Source organism: Melanotaenia boesemani, chromosome 9, assembly GCF_017639745.1.
Source record: "Melanotaenia boesemani isolate fMelBoe1 chromosome 9, fMelBoe1.pri, whole genome shotgun sequence".
Taxonomy (NCBI): Eukaryota; Metazoa; Chordata; class Actinopteri; order Atheriniformes; family Melanotaeniidae; genus Melanotaenia; species Melanotaenia boesemani.
In genome coordinates this window covers 23,553,778-23,566,928 of record NC_055690.1, presented here as the reverse complement: position 1 = coordinate 23,566,928, position 13,151 = coordinate 23,553,778, and the positions used below count along the sequence as shown (strand labels likewise).

Below are 13,151 nucleotides of genomic sequence, written 5' to 3'. Positions count from 1 at the left end.
AGTCACACTGTGTCTTCCTCTGCATCTATATTCTCACTGTCCAGTCTCTCGTCTCCACACAGCTGGTAGTTTCAGCCACTATTTGTTTTGTATTGCCTGCTTGCATGGATGTTGTATACCGTCAGGGTTGACTTGTGCAGGCCTGCGTGGGAGCGGATTTAACAGACACTTTAGATCATTAAACACAAACTATACACGACTTCAGTTCTGGTCATTTCAACACCCAAACTGTTAATCCACAGCAGGGATTTAAATTTATGTATAAGTCAAGTGGTTCTGTGAAAAAACCAGAGCTAAATTTGATTTTTCTGCTTATTTCCCAATAGTTAAGCTTGCTTCTATCGGCTTTCTGATGTGTGTTAAACTGTTAGAGGTTTCAGCACTTCTAAAATTATTATAGATTATTTTTAAACAAATGCACAGTTTGCAGAAGTTATGTATTTAGATATTTTGTATTGCCTAATAAGCCAATTTTAAAATATACAGTTTTTGATATCGTAGAGAAAGCAGACATTCAGATTATTAAACATTGCATCTGTAAATATTCATAATTTTGCCTTAAATATAACATAGCCAATAAATAAACAACCAATATTTTTTTTCAGTGCAGACTGGGAGTAATACGGTGTGGATATAAAATGCTTTAACTACAGTAATGGGCTGGTTTGTTCTATTTAAAATGAATATTGCAGAAGGAAAACTGAAGAGAAAGCTGTTATTACTTAAAATAATAAAATATAATTTAACAACTTGAGTCTGCAAGAAGTGACGGCAAAGTCATGGGGTTAACGGACAAGCTCTTAGACTAAGAGAAAGAGGTGATGATAGACAAGTTGGAAGGTGGATCAATAGTCTGCGTTTGTGTGTGAAAAGAGGGAAAACTATTGAACAGCGCAGAGTAGGTCAGAGCAGTAGGTCTCTGGCCTGAAAATAACAATCAGATAGCAAATGAAGAGACATTTTTATGCTTTCTGATGTCTGAATACTGAAAATAAAACTAGCAAAGCAGGAAGATGTTAAGATTTGTACGACTTTACTTGATTTTTTTTACAGAGGTTGAGGGATGAACAGAGGTGATGCTTTCGCTTTGGGCTAAGAGGAAGCCTGTTGTAGCTTTCAACAAGCTGTTGCCAGGGGATACAGAGGCCGGGGTAGGGGTGTGTGCGTAGTTTGAAGTGAAGGCGCAGAGATGGGAGAGGTGTGACGAAAGCAGTGAGATGAGGAAAAACCTGCTTTTCAGTCGCTGATGCTTTTGATTAAAGCTGATATTCATAAACATATTCCCTGATGATCATTTTAATTATTTTTTTAAGCGAATAAGTCTTTCAAGGAAAAAGTAGCTTCATCTAAAGGAATCATTATAACATTTTCAATTTTTCAATGTGCGCCAGTCAATGCTAAAATTAAGTTAAATTTAACCAGGTTATTAAAACGCAGCCCCTTTTAATTTGATATTGTTTAGTGTTTTACAATCAAGGTTGCAGTGGGATCTTCTACCAGCAAGGTGCATATCTAGGACATGATAAAATCTGTTGTTGAGCTCATCACATCAAGTAACCAAGACTTGTTGAAAGGTCATATCTTTCCTGCTGCCAGTATCTTGTTTTGAACAAAGCCAGCTTATATTCCTAACACAAATATTTCAAACATCAGTCTGCAAACATTATGTACATTTTGTTTCCCATTTTAAATCTCTAGGCTATTAATTTTTGTACTGCTGTAATAAACACTAAATATTTGCTTTATTAATTGCCATCAAGAGGTTTTTAGAATTTTTTTTTAATTATTTTTTTTCTGCCATCACTAGATTTGAAAACAAACAAACCAATAGAAGTCATAGGCCCAGAAAATCTGGGTATTTATCATAATAACTAATATAAATAATATCAAAAATAGAAAACAAATGATAAAGTTACAGGTTTGCTACTTCTAGATATGTTAATTTGTGGCATTGTACTCCCTTTAGCATTTCATTTACAGATGTTTCATTCTTCTGCTTATATTTACAATACTGTCTAAATTCATAGTAGAAAGCTTTAAGAATCAGTGGTAATTTAATAAATTTAGCTTAGTTGACTATTTTACCAGATTTAAAGTGACTATATTTGGAAAAGGTGAAGTAGTGCTAAGTAGTCTCTTACGCTTGCACTAGTTTTGCTAGCTAGGCCCAAAACTTAATGTGATAATTGTTGGGATGTTTCTTTATTTGTCAAAATACACAAAAACATTTGGGATTAACTGTACACTGTATATTAAAACTGTAAACATTTCACTCAAATGACAACAACATGAAACAAATAAATTTTTAGAAACCTATGCGTCAGTTTAGCTAACCCAAGCTAACTGTTACATGAAGACTTAATAATGAAAGAAAAAAACTTGCTTTGAGCCAAATCACAAGTTTTAACAGCGTCTTTTCTTTTTTTTCTTCTTCTTTTTTTCCACAGTCAACACATCTGGTGTGGTTATGATTTTTACATCCTGTTCATAAAATGTAAACAGTTTGGACCATGGATAGGCAACATCAGTTCTCGAGCTAGCCGCAGTCCTGCAAGTTTTATATGTTTTCTTGTTTTAATGCACCTGATTCAAATTGATAAGTCCCTGAGCAGAGCTCGATAACCTGCTGGATCCATTTAATTTTAATCAGGTTTGTTTGAGGAGGAAAACATTATATCCTGAAGGACTGTGACTCTCGAGGATTTATCCCCTGGGAGTTACCTGCCCCTGGTTTGAACAGACAAATATTACCATCCATGGAGGCACATAGCATGCTGCATTCACTTGCTCCTGGGCATCTGAGGTTTACCCAGGTAAAGGTCAGTTTACACAAAATAGAATTTAGTTAGAAATTTTGTCAGGATTTGACTGTCTATTATTTGGGATGACAGCTGGGGAGGACAGTCAGATTTTAGGGGTGACCCAGGCCACCCCTCTGGCCCCACCCTTAGACTAAGGACTCCCAGCATTCTTGTTTGTTTATATTTTAGTCCTTTTCTTAACAGACAGAAACAGGAAAAACTATATTAAACAGGACTGAAACATAACCGTGTATATAAATCGAACTGCTTTTTGACAGGCTGTGTGCAGCTGAAGTCTTTGCAGCTGTGCCCTACATTGACACATGCATGCCTTTTACTTGGAGGATGAAAACTGTCACAAGTAAAAAGGAAGCGATTTGGTGCTTGATGAAACAAAATTGAACTCAGCTGTGCTACTTGGAAAGATTGATCAGACCCTTCAGTCCTTTGTTGGTAAAATACCACCTTTATATATCTGTTTTAAAATGATCTGTTTGTTGAAAGCCAGTTATTTTTGTTCCAAATGTTGATGCATTAAATGTAATAATTCAGTACATCAAACAAAATTGCATGGCACAAAGCCGCCAGGATTCAACACTCTTGTTTGTTTTCTATTTAGCTCAACAACTATCTGCCTGCAGTTGTAAAGAGTAACTTATTTTCTTTACTTTCTGTGTCCACATTATTAAGAAACTAAAGCTAACACAGGTACTTTTGAAAGCAGAAGGGTACATGCTGTTCTAACACATGGACACACATTCATTCAGCCTAGCGAATGAGCTTCATGTCAGAAACCGAATGTTTGAGAGGGAAAGAAAAATCTGACATTTAAGGTGTTATTGCTGACTCATGAAGGTGAATTCTATCTCAAATGAACAGACTGTGATGTGCTGACTTGTCGCCCAAACAGATTGTAGCTTTGCTGTTTTGGGGTGATTAAATTACACAGGCTCAAGCTTTAAAGCCACATCATTCCTAAGATGGGGATTATTAAAAAGATCAAGGTTATTTGATTTCACTTCTAAAAAGTAAGTGACTCATCAAGTTTATGATGTGTGGTTAATTTAGGAGACAACTTTTTTTTATTTTTAAGATGTTCAAACACCGATTTGTAAACTGAAGTGAACCAGAATGAAATTTATATTAAGAATTATAACATATTAAATCTGTTTATGTGTGAAATTGTGTAGATACTTTTTCAGTTTAACAAGCAGTGATCTGTTATAAACACAAAATAGTCTTTTCAAATTTATATTTGTAGAATATAATTGGATTTACAAACCATAAAATTACCAAGATTTTTACCAATCAGGACCAGATGTGTTCAAAAACAGGATCATACACGATTTTATCTAAACATTATGCTGAATACTCTGTGACAGATGGCCACAGTGAGGTGAACTGCATCATTGAGTATCCCATGTCCAGAGCTCCTTCCTCCTCAGATTCTCTTGTTTGTGATGCTTATCGGATGCCGCTGCCAGATGCCTCCTTCTGCTTATAGTTGTATTGGACTTACAGTGCATTTTTATTTAGTTAGGTATTAGTTGATGCTAGACTCTGCTATACTGAGATGGAGATGCTTCATCCAGTCACCTGGAACTGTTTCCAAAAATCACTTCTCAAATGTTTCCATCTAAAGGCCATTTATACCCTATACTTAAGACAGATATGGAGCCATTTGTCTGTTTACTGTGTCCTTTACATGCGTAATTTGGCCCATTTTCAAAGAACTTTTGGTTGCATCCCCGATGCACCAAACAGAGCAGTACAACTGGAAATGACAAGGGCAGTGTTGAGCAGTGTAGCTTAAAAGCTGTGCGACCAGCTGAAGGAACAAAAAAATAAGAGTGTGCGATGCTGCAAGATTTGGTATCGATCCGATTACAAAGAGGGCTGTCAAAATAACGTGTTAATGCAAAGAGATTAATCTGTTGAATTAATGCCTTTATTTTTTTAACGCATTAATGCATAATTAACAAAGTTCCTCTCACAATAAAAATCTGAATTTAGCATTATCCCGGCAAGAGAAGCCGATTTTTGGCTTGTAGGTGCCTTGTAACAGCGGTGAACCAAATCCACGAAAAACCACCTTATCCTCTATATTTATCAATATTCTAACAGTTTTGAAGCCTTACATTAAAATATCAATGTTATCACACCACCATCAATTGATATCGATGCCAACATCGGTATCGATATTATCGGTATTTGGATCAATCTGCCCACCACTACAAAGAAGAATAATAACCTGTGATGCATGTAATGGCTGCACAGACCACAGATCACTACTGCCCGCTGTCTGTTTACCCCTCTCTCTCTGAGAATGTACATTATCATGATCTCCTCCACCGTCACCATGTTTGATATTGTTTAAAGCTGTCACATTCACCCATACACACACACTCATCCATCACTTCTGTTATTATATCCTAAGTGCTTTCTCCTATGATTGCACACCCTGATAAACACATCAGGAGGCAATGTGGGGTTCAGTGTCCCAAGGATCCTTCAGCATGTAGTTAGAGGAAACCAAAAGGAAAAGGAAAGAACAAATGTTTCATTTAGGAATTGTAGATGAATTTGACAAATATATAGTGCTTATTTCTCACCTCATTTGTTTGGAAACTTTAACTATTGTCAAATACATAATAATCAAAGACATGAAAAATGTAGAACAAATTGTTAATGTACAATTTGTACATTTTCTTTAATGTTTTGTCTTCATATTTATTTATCATCATATTCACATTTATTAATCGTTTTATTTAAAATTAGCTCCCCCTCAGACATGGCACATCAATGCAGAAGTTATTTTTATCTGCTCTATATTTTATTATTGTAAATGTCACTGCCAAAACATCTGAGTTGTATTTGATAGTGGAAACACATTACATCTTCCTTTTGTTAATGAAAACATTGCCTCTCATCAATATCATTGAATCAGCTGAAGCCCTGAGGTTTAGTATAACTCCTGTTGACATGTTAATAAAAGACTGCACACCAGTCACATGCCCTTTAAGTCCAGCTAATAATATGATTAAAAAGTTGGAATGTTTTTTCATTCTTTATTGCCTTGATTTTTCCATGCAGAACACCGTGGATATTTACACTGCATCACTTATGCACCAGACTGTTTATACTTTCTCAACAACTCAAAGTCATGTAGTGTTGTGGTTTAGGCTGCATTATGAAACAGACTGGGTTGCAACAGCACATGGCAGCATAGGCTGTGTTATGCTCACCTGCTCCATGCAACCATCCAAATACAGGAGTTATATTTCATATTTAAAATGTGCTCAGTTTTAGACCTGGTATATTACTTACAAATAAAATACCTTAGATAATCAGGCCAACTTGTTGCCCCCATTTGGCTGCTTTTTAGTGATGCGGTCTTGCCTGCTCATGTTTGATTATCAACCCGAATTATTAAGAAATGTAATCCTTTAATCCTACTACTAATAATCAGGAGCTGAACAGAAATTGGCGTCTCATCTAGCTTCCTCGAGGTCCTTTGTGTTATGTGTTTTTATCACAGAGGATTTCAGCTGACACAAACTTCAGCTCTACAGTCGACTTTGCTGTGAGACTAGCCTGTCCTGTGACCATTCAGCCTCTCAGCTGGGGTTACTATGGTAACCCGGCTAGCAAAATGAAACTGGCATTCCTAGCATTATTTCGCCATGTTCTGATGTGTGTGTGTGTGTGTGCATGTGTGTGTGTGTGTGTGTAAAATCTAATAAAGACAACCAGCACCGACCAGAGAAACATTCCTTTCTTTTGGGAAGTTCCCTTCTTTTTTTACTTCACTGTTACCCCCAAACACATATTACTGTATCACCTGTCTTGTTGTGTAGTTATTCCATCTTAAGTAAAGGTCTTAACTTCACTGCTTTTGGAAGACAGTTCTTGTGACTGCATGTGTGAGTCCACATATTTCCATACCTACACTGGAGTGACAGCAGCCAGTCCCTGATGGCTGCTGTTTCACTTCAGAAGTCATTAGAAACAAAAGAGTGGACATGCATTTGCTAATTTGATCACTGTAAATGAGGTTGTTGGAAGCTTCCCAAAATGTCATTCGCTTCTCTCTTACATTGCGTTGTAAATAAACACACATTTGCAACTAATTCCAATATTCTTTCGTTTCTTTCAAAGAGCGATTTCCAGCATTTACAAATATTTTGGCTCATTTCTTTAATGGTCAGCTGTATCTTCATAGCAAGCATTAACTATTAGTCTACCGTACATCTATACAGCTGATATTCTGCAGAAATTTTGCAGTGGGAAAATTGGAAACTGCCTGTCTCCTGGTGTTATTCATGTCTGAAACTTGTGCTAAAAAGTGGACAAAGAAGCACTATGTGGCAGCCTGCAGTCATGCTCTGGAAAATTGCTGTGGGTACCGGCCATTGTTTTGCAAAATTTTATGAATAGTGTATCGTTTTCACAGAGCAGGAAAAGAAAAAACATCCACATCAGTAACTGATGAAAGCCATCCCAAAACACTAAAAATAACACACAGCACGATAAATAGAAAAATATGAGAAAGAAGAAAAGAAAAATAAAAAAACTGAAAAAATAAATCACAGTGCTTTAATTTAATAGCTGGAAATTCAGCCAGATGGTTAATAGCAGTGTCATGACAGAATAGTGAACCACAAAGTATTTTGAATGGGTCTCTCCTTGGAGAATAATTGGTGAATATAAATTAGTGAGTGTTTACTGTTATATGCTGTTTAGTGCAGTAATTTTTCCCTCTACTTGTTGTGTTTGTTTGTCTGACATGAGTAGACTTGGACACAATCCTTCATTTTTATGAAGGAACATCGATCGAAACAAAAACTATATGGCAAAAGAGACGAGTTTTCTTTTTGTCATAACTTGCTCTTCTCAGAAGAAAAACATTAAAATAATGTGTTTTCCCCATTTTAGAGGGTAAGTTTGTCACAATCATTCTCCTTCTCACACACACAACCTTACACATTCCTCCTATCCACACGCCACCTTTTCACCCTCCACTGGTACCCCACAGCGCCCCTGGGATGTCTTTAGATGCCAAACACTAAACATGGCCTTTCTGGGAAGTTATTGTTAAGATTATTTATAGGGCACAGTGCTGCTGGCATCGTGGAGCAGGCGAAGATGTGGAAAAAAACTCTCCTCTGTGTATTTTTGTGGCCTCTAAATGTGTGTGTGAGAGAAAGAGAGAGAAAGACAGTGTGGTTATGTATGCACCACAGGGTTTAGCCTGTGGCTTTCTCTGATATTTATGAGTAATGCTTGATACCAAAATATTTTGGGACTCTCCTCTGAGACCCTTGAGATAATATGTTTCATGATCCTTAGACTCCCCTTGTTGGTCTCCCACATCTCTGTTTCTGTCAGTTACACTAAAATACACAAAAACTTTGTCTCATGTAATGAAATGGACTGAATGGCAGGAGAATGAGGGATTTAATTGTACATTTGTAGCTCAATCTCTCGTTTTGCAGCGTCCACTCTTGGTTAAAGGCTGACAGCAACTGTGATTTAGTTGTTAGTGATCCTCCTGCATTAAAAATGAACAGATTTTAATCATTTTTCATGTAATATGTAATCCAGATTTATATTTTTCACTTGCGGAAGATGTTTTTTTCCTTCATGTTTCAGTCGCCCGTCTTTAAATTGCTTTGTTGGAGCAGCTTGTATCCACGCATCATGAGTCATTGCTGTGGTGAACAGCTGAGTCATGTTTTGCTTGTGTGGAGTTCCTGGCTTCAGAAGCCTTTCAATTTGCTCTGTATGTGAGCGTGAATGCTAGTTGTGAATTAGCATCTGCTTTATCTGCGTTTTCCTACTGTATTTTTTTCTTATAGTCCCCAATGAACTTTAACACTATGATGTCTAAATAGTCGTTTGAACTTGAAGCTGTAGGAACTTGGTATGTACAGTATCAGTTAAAAGTTTGGAGACATTTGAAAGTGTGTCCAAACTTGTAACTGATACTGTAGGTAAATTAGGTTTATATAGGATTAGAAAACAGCCCTGTGGTCTGTGAAGTCTTGCATGCAATGAGACAATAGCAGATTGTGGTGATCTTTGCATTTCAGTGTGACTGGTGTTTGAAACATGACGTACTGTGTTGTTGAAAGGAGATTTGAAATGCCAGAAAAACAAGGAGCTGTGTTGTTGTTTCTCATTGTTTTTCACTTTAGTACGCATCAGCAAGAACAAATTACCATATAAATTGAAGTTTCACTTATATTTGGCCCATTTCCTTTGCTTGATCATCTTCTACTGTGCAGACTGCTGGCAGTTTGCTGTTTGAAACATCAGCAACAATCAAAAAAATCATCCCACATAAAATATGTATATTTACGTTGAAGTGATTTTTTATGTATATTTGAGGACTTTGTAACTTTCACAACATGAAATCAGAACTCCTCATAAAAGCTGCTGGATTCTTCTCAGAAAATGTGAAGAAAAGAAAGGTTAGGTGATAACTTAACCCTCAGAGATATGAGCAAAGAGCCAAAGATTCATCTGCTAATGTTGTAGTTTAGGAACAAGATAATAAAATTAAATGAAATTATGTAAAATAACCAAAATTGCAGTGGTATTAAATATGAAATGTCTTTTAAAGTAGGTTTCTCTGTTTTAAAAGTCTGGTTTCTTGTTGATTTCATATATGGAAACTAATTTTCTGACTGCTAATGCAGAGGTTTCAGTAGCATTTCAGCTACTTAAATTGATTAAAACATGTTTCTTATATTGTGAACAAACCCCAAACAAACTAAGCAAAAACTAGTCATCTGTGTTTACAATGTCTTCTTTTTCTGCATTAGTTTACTTAAGAGTGAACGGGAGTGATGGGGAGGTAGGGACAGGGATCTTCTTTGGGACCTGCAAATGTTAAGAGGCCTGGAATGCAACAATAATGTTTGTAATATGTTTTATCTTGGAAAAACTAAAGATAAAAAGATGTTGCTCCGCTGATTGTGCATTTCTACACTGCACTGTTAATCAGTAAATACACACCTCTAGTTGCTGTAATAAATTTAACAGAGGGATTTTTTTTTCTTTCCTTAAGGATTGCATGCTGTCTTCATACTGCTTCTGCTTTATATGCTTCTGTCTTGTAAATATAAAGAAGAACCATTATCCAAACGGAAGAAAATGTTTCCAAAATTTGACAATTTAGGTGATTGTTTTCGTTTTTTGCTGTTTTCTTCATGGTTCTTAACAGTGATGCAAACAGAAAACAGAGCAAAAGATGCCTTTAATGGCATGCAGCTAACTCATAGCTTCAGTTGCATGCTTATGTTTAAGAAGCATTCACAAAACCCCTGTCTCATCCTCACACAAGATTATCTCACATAGGAGGGAGATGTATATTACTGGAGGCAGCTGGCGGCGAAATAGAAAACACAATCATTTAGCAGCTTTTACGCTGGAAATCTGCATCTGTGTGTAGCGGTGTTTTTAAGTGTTCTGCATCTGAAGGTGTCACTGTGTTTTGTGTTCCTAGTAGAGGGTTGTCATGACATTAAGCAAGTTAGCAAGTTTACGAGAAAGAAAGAAATGCAAGGAATGAACCTCCTTTTTCTTCTTGTTTCTTTGTTGTCACAGGACATGAGGAGACATGTGATGATGACCCTCCTGGACACAGAGCAGTCTTATGTGGAATCACTGCGCACCCTCATTCAGGTAAGACACAAACACAAAGACATGGCTGCACACACTCAAGCAGGTGAGTGCACACTCTGCAGATATTCTTACTGGGCTTACAAATGAGTGTTGTTCACAGACATACTCACTTATTAAAGCTGCGATCACACAAAAGCATAAAAAGCTAAAACTGTTTTTGAATCTCAGACTGCTGAAGCCATGAATAACAAATGTAGGTAACAAATATGTTATGTAATCCACTTATTGCCATTTATCCTGTCAGGCTAATCTGTTAACCTTATCACATCTCACTGTCATCAGCATTATCTGCCCACACACACACACACACACGTACACACACGCACTGCACACACTCTTTTGTGTATATCCTACACCTGTCTGTGCTGTAATAGCTAACCAACCTTTCCTCCAAATCTCAGCAGCATCTTTCTGTCCCTCTAACACACTCATATCACCTTTGCTACCTGTGATCGCCATGTTGTATAACCTGTCACATGTTGATGTGTGTGTTCCAGCAAATCCTTATAAATGTGCATGTATTTATAAAATGTTCATACACATCCCACATACACAATGACTTTGCTTCTGCCTATGCATGTGTGCCTGTGTGGCCACAAAGTGAATAATCCTAGGCTGTGTTCCCATGACGACACAGGGAAAGTAAGTGTTACCACGGTGACTGCTGGGAGAGCACAGATCCTTGAGGGAGGGTGTCAGATGTGGTTCAGCTGAGACTTCTCTGCAGCACTGCTGTCCAGGGATGAAATCTGACTCTCTAGAGTTTGTTTTTGAAATCCTTCAGTGAAGCTTCCTGTCAATAATGTATTTAGTTTGAATAATGTAGATATCTGAGGTTGGACTAGATGGCTGCCCTGACATAAATAATTACTACGAGCTTTCATTAAACCTGCACTTGGATTTCTTTAATTTTACATCTAGTCTCCTAATGTGTTTTGATCAGATTAGCTGGTAAAACGAGGACAAAAAGGGCACAGTGTTGAACAGGTTATCTTAACTCTCTTTATAGTGTATCTACAGTTTAGAGACACTTATTAATTGTGTTTTGCTTGACTTTTATGGGATTTGTAGCATTTTTACTTAATAATCAGTCAACATTATTATCACAAACTAACCCATCAATGATAAACCTTTTTGTCTACAGAATATTTAATAGCAAAAAAGAACTCTGGAGCATTCAGAAACAGTGTCATTACATATATGCAGCACGCTTTTTCTGCTGCCTGAATAGCAAAGAATTTCAACTTGTTATAGCAGAGCCTCAAAACAAGGGAAAACCCCAGAAACTGCTCATCACCAACTTTCATTAATCATACAAACTTACTCCTGGGCCTTCATCAGTGTTTGACAGGTGATACTGAGCATGAGAAATGTGTGGGGTTTTTGAGACTTAAGGGATATTTTGAAACCCACCTGTAAAACACACTATTGAATTTGCTAAAAAACTCTTTTCATAAACGTATTAAAATGAAACAAAAAACATGTGTTTTGTGTTATAACATGTCTAAATATCTGATGTGAGAAATATGTGCATTATCAATTCAGAACATCATGAATTTTTTTTTATATATATATATATATATATATATATATATATATATATATATATATATATATATATATATATATATATATATTTTTTTTTTTTTTTTTTTAATTGTGATTGATTAATTGGGTTTCATTGCTTAAAATTTAAGTCACAGATGCAAACTGCAGACAGAATATTTCTGTAAATTTCTAGCAGTGACATGGCAGCTCTCCCGCATGTGTGTATCCCAGCTGTCTCAGATAAAAGTCTGTAAAACTCGAAAATGAAAACGAGGCAGATGTGGTGGTAATCCTCAATTCCTCATCTCTTTGACTCTGCAAAATCAATCTACTAAGCATCCATTGGCTGTAGTTACTCGAATAACTAAATTTCTCATAGTCTGTACACAGCCCTGGGACTTTTGCAGTGCAGTGGCTTCTCACAAAATTAATTCACAATGTGTACCTCCAGGAAGTACCTGCACATAGTCACCTCACCGTGGCACAAGAACATTAATTTGGTCCCTAAGGCCACAGAACAGGAATCTAATTCTGGTGTGGGGGTACTCAAACATCTGCATTGCTGCATTTTAACACCCTTTTTCACTAAATTAACTCACATTTTGTATATTTTGTCATCTAGGCAAAATGCATTTCTATGATATAGGTAGAAAAGTTAGTACAACATAGTTCTTTATACATGTTTTAAGCTGTTATTTTATAGCATGTATAATGTGTTGCTATGGAAACCTCTAAATGAGCTTGACGTAGAGTTACACAAGTGAACGAGTGAGTTTTGGCTTTTAGTAACTATCCAAATAAAAGCTGAAATCAGCTAAATAATATGTTCATTTTGTTTCCATAATTGTTGGAAATGAATGTACATAAACACAAAACTTAATTTATTACCCTGTCCTTATTTTATTTATGTACTTGTGTTGAAAGTGGCACCAGCCCCCAAAAAACTAGCATCAGTCTGTCCACTATTCAGCAACTTCAAAAATCTTGATTATCTTCTGCTTTTATCGAGCCAGCTCTTTGCATGGTAGCTGTGTGGAAGTAAAGAAGAGATCAACTGTAGAACTGTCTGACATAAGACAAGGCCACTGCTTGTAAAGTCCATCTGCTACAAGA

At 36.5% G+C, this 13,151-nt stretch overlaps 1 protein-coding gene across 1 annotated transcript in view; it reads left to right on the top strand.

Annotated features, from left to right (window-relative positions):
- LOC121645866 (rho guanine nucleotide exchange factor 17-like) overlaps positions 1 to 13,151 on the top strand; it is a 63,728-nt gene that overhangs the window by 34,868 nt on the left and 15,709 nt on the right. Inside the window, exon 2 of the mRNA XM_041994626.1 lies at positions 10,413 to 10,490. Within this exon, the coding sequence (XP_041850560.1) occupies positions 10,413 to 10,490 (78 nt within the window). The remainder of the gene's footprint in view (positions 1 to 10,412; positions 10,491 to 13,151) is intronic.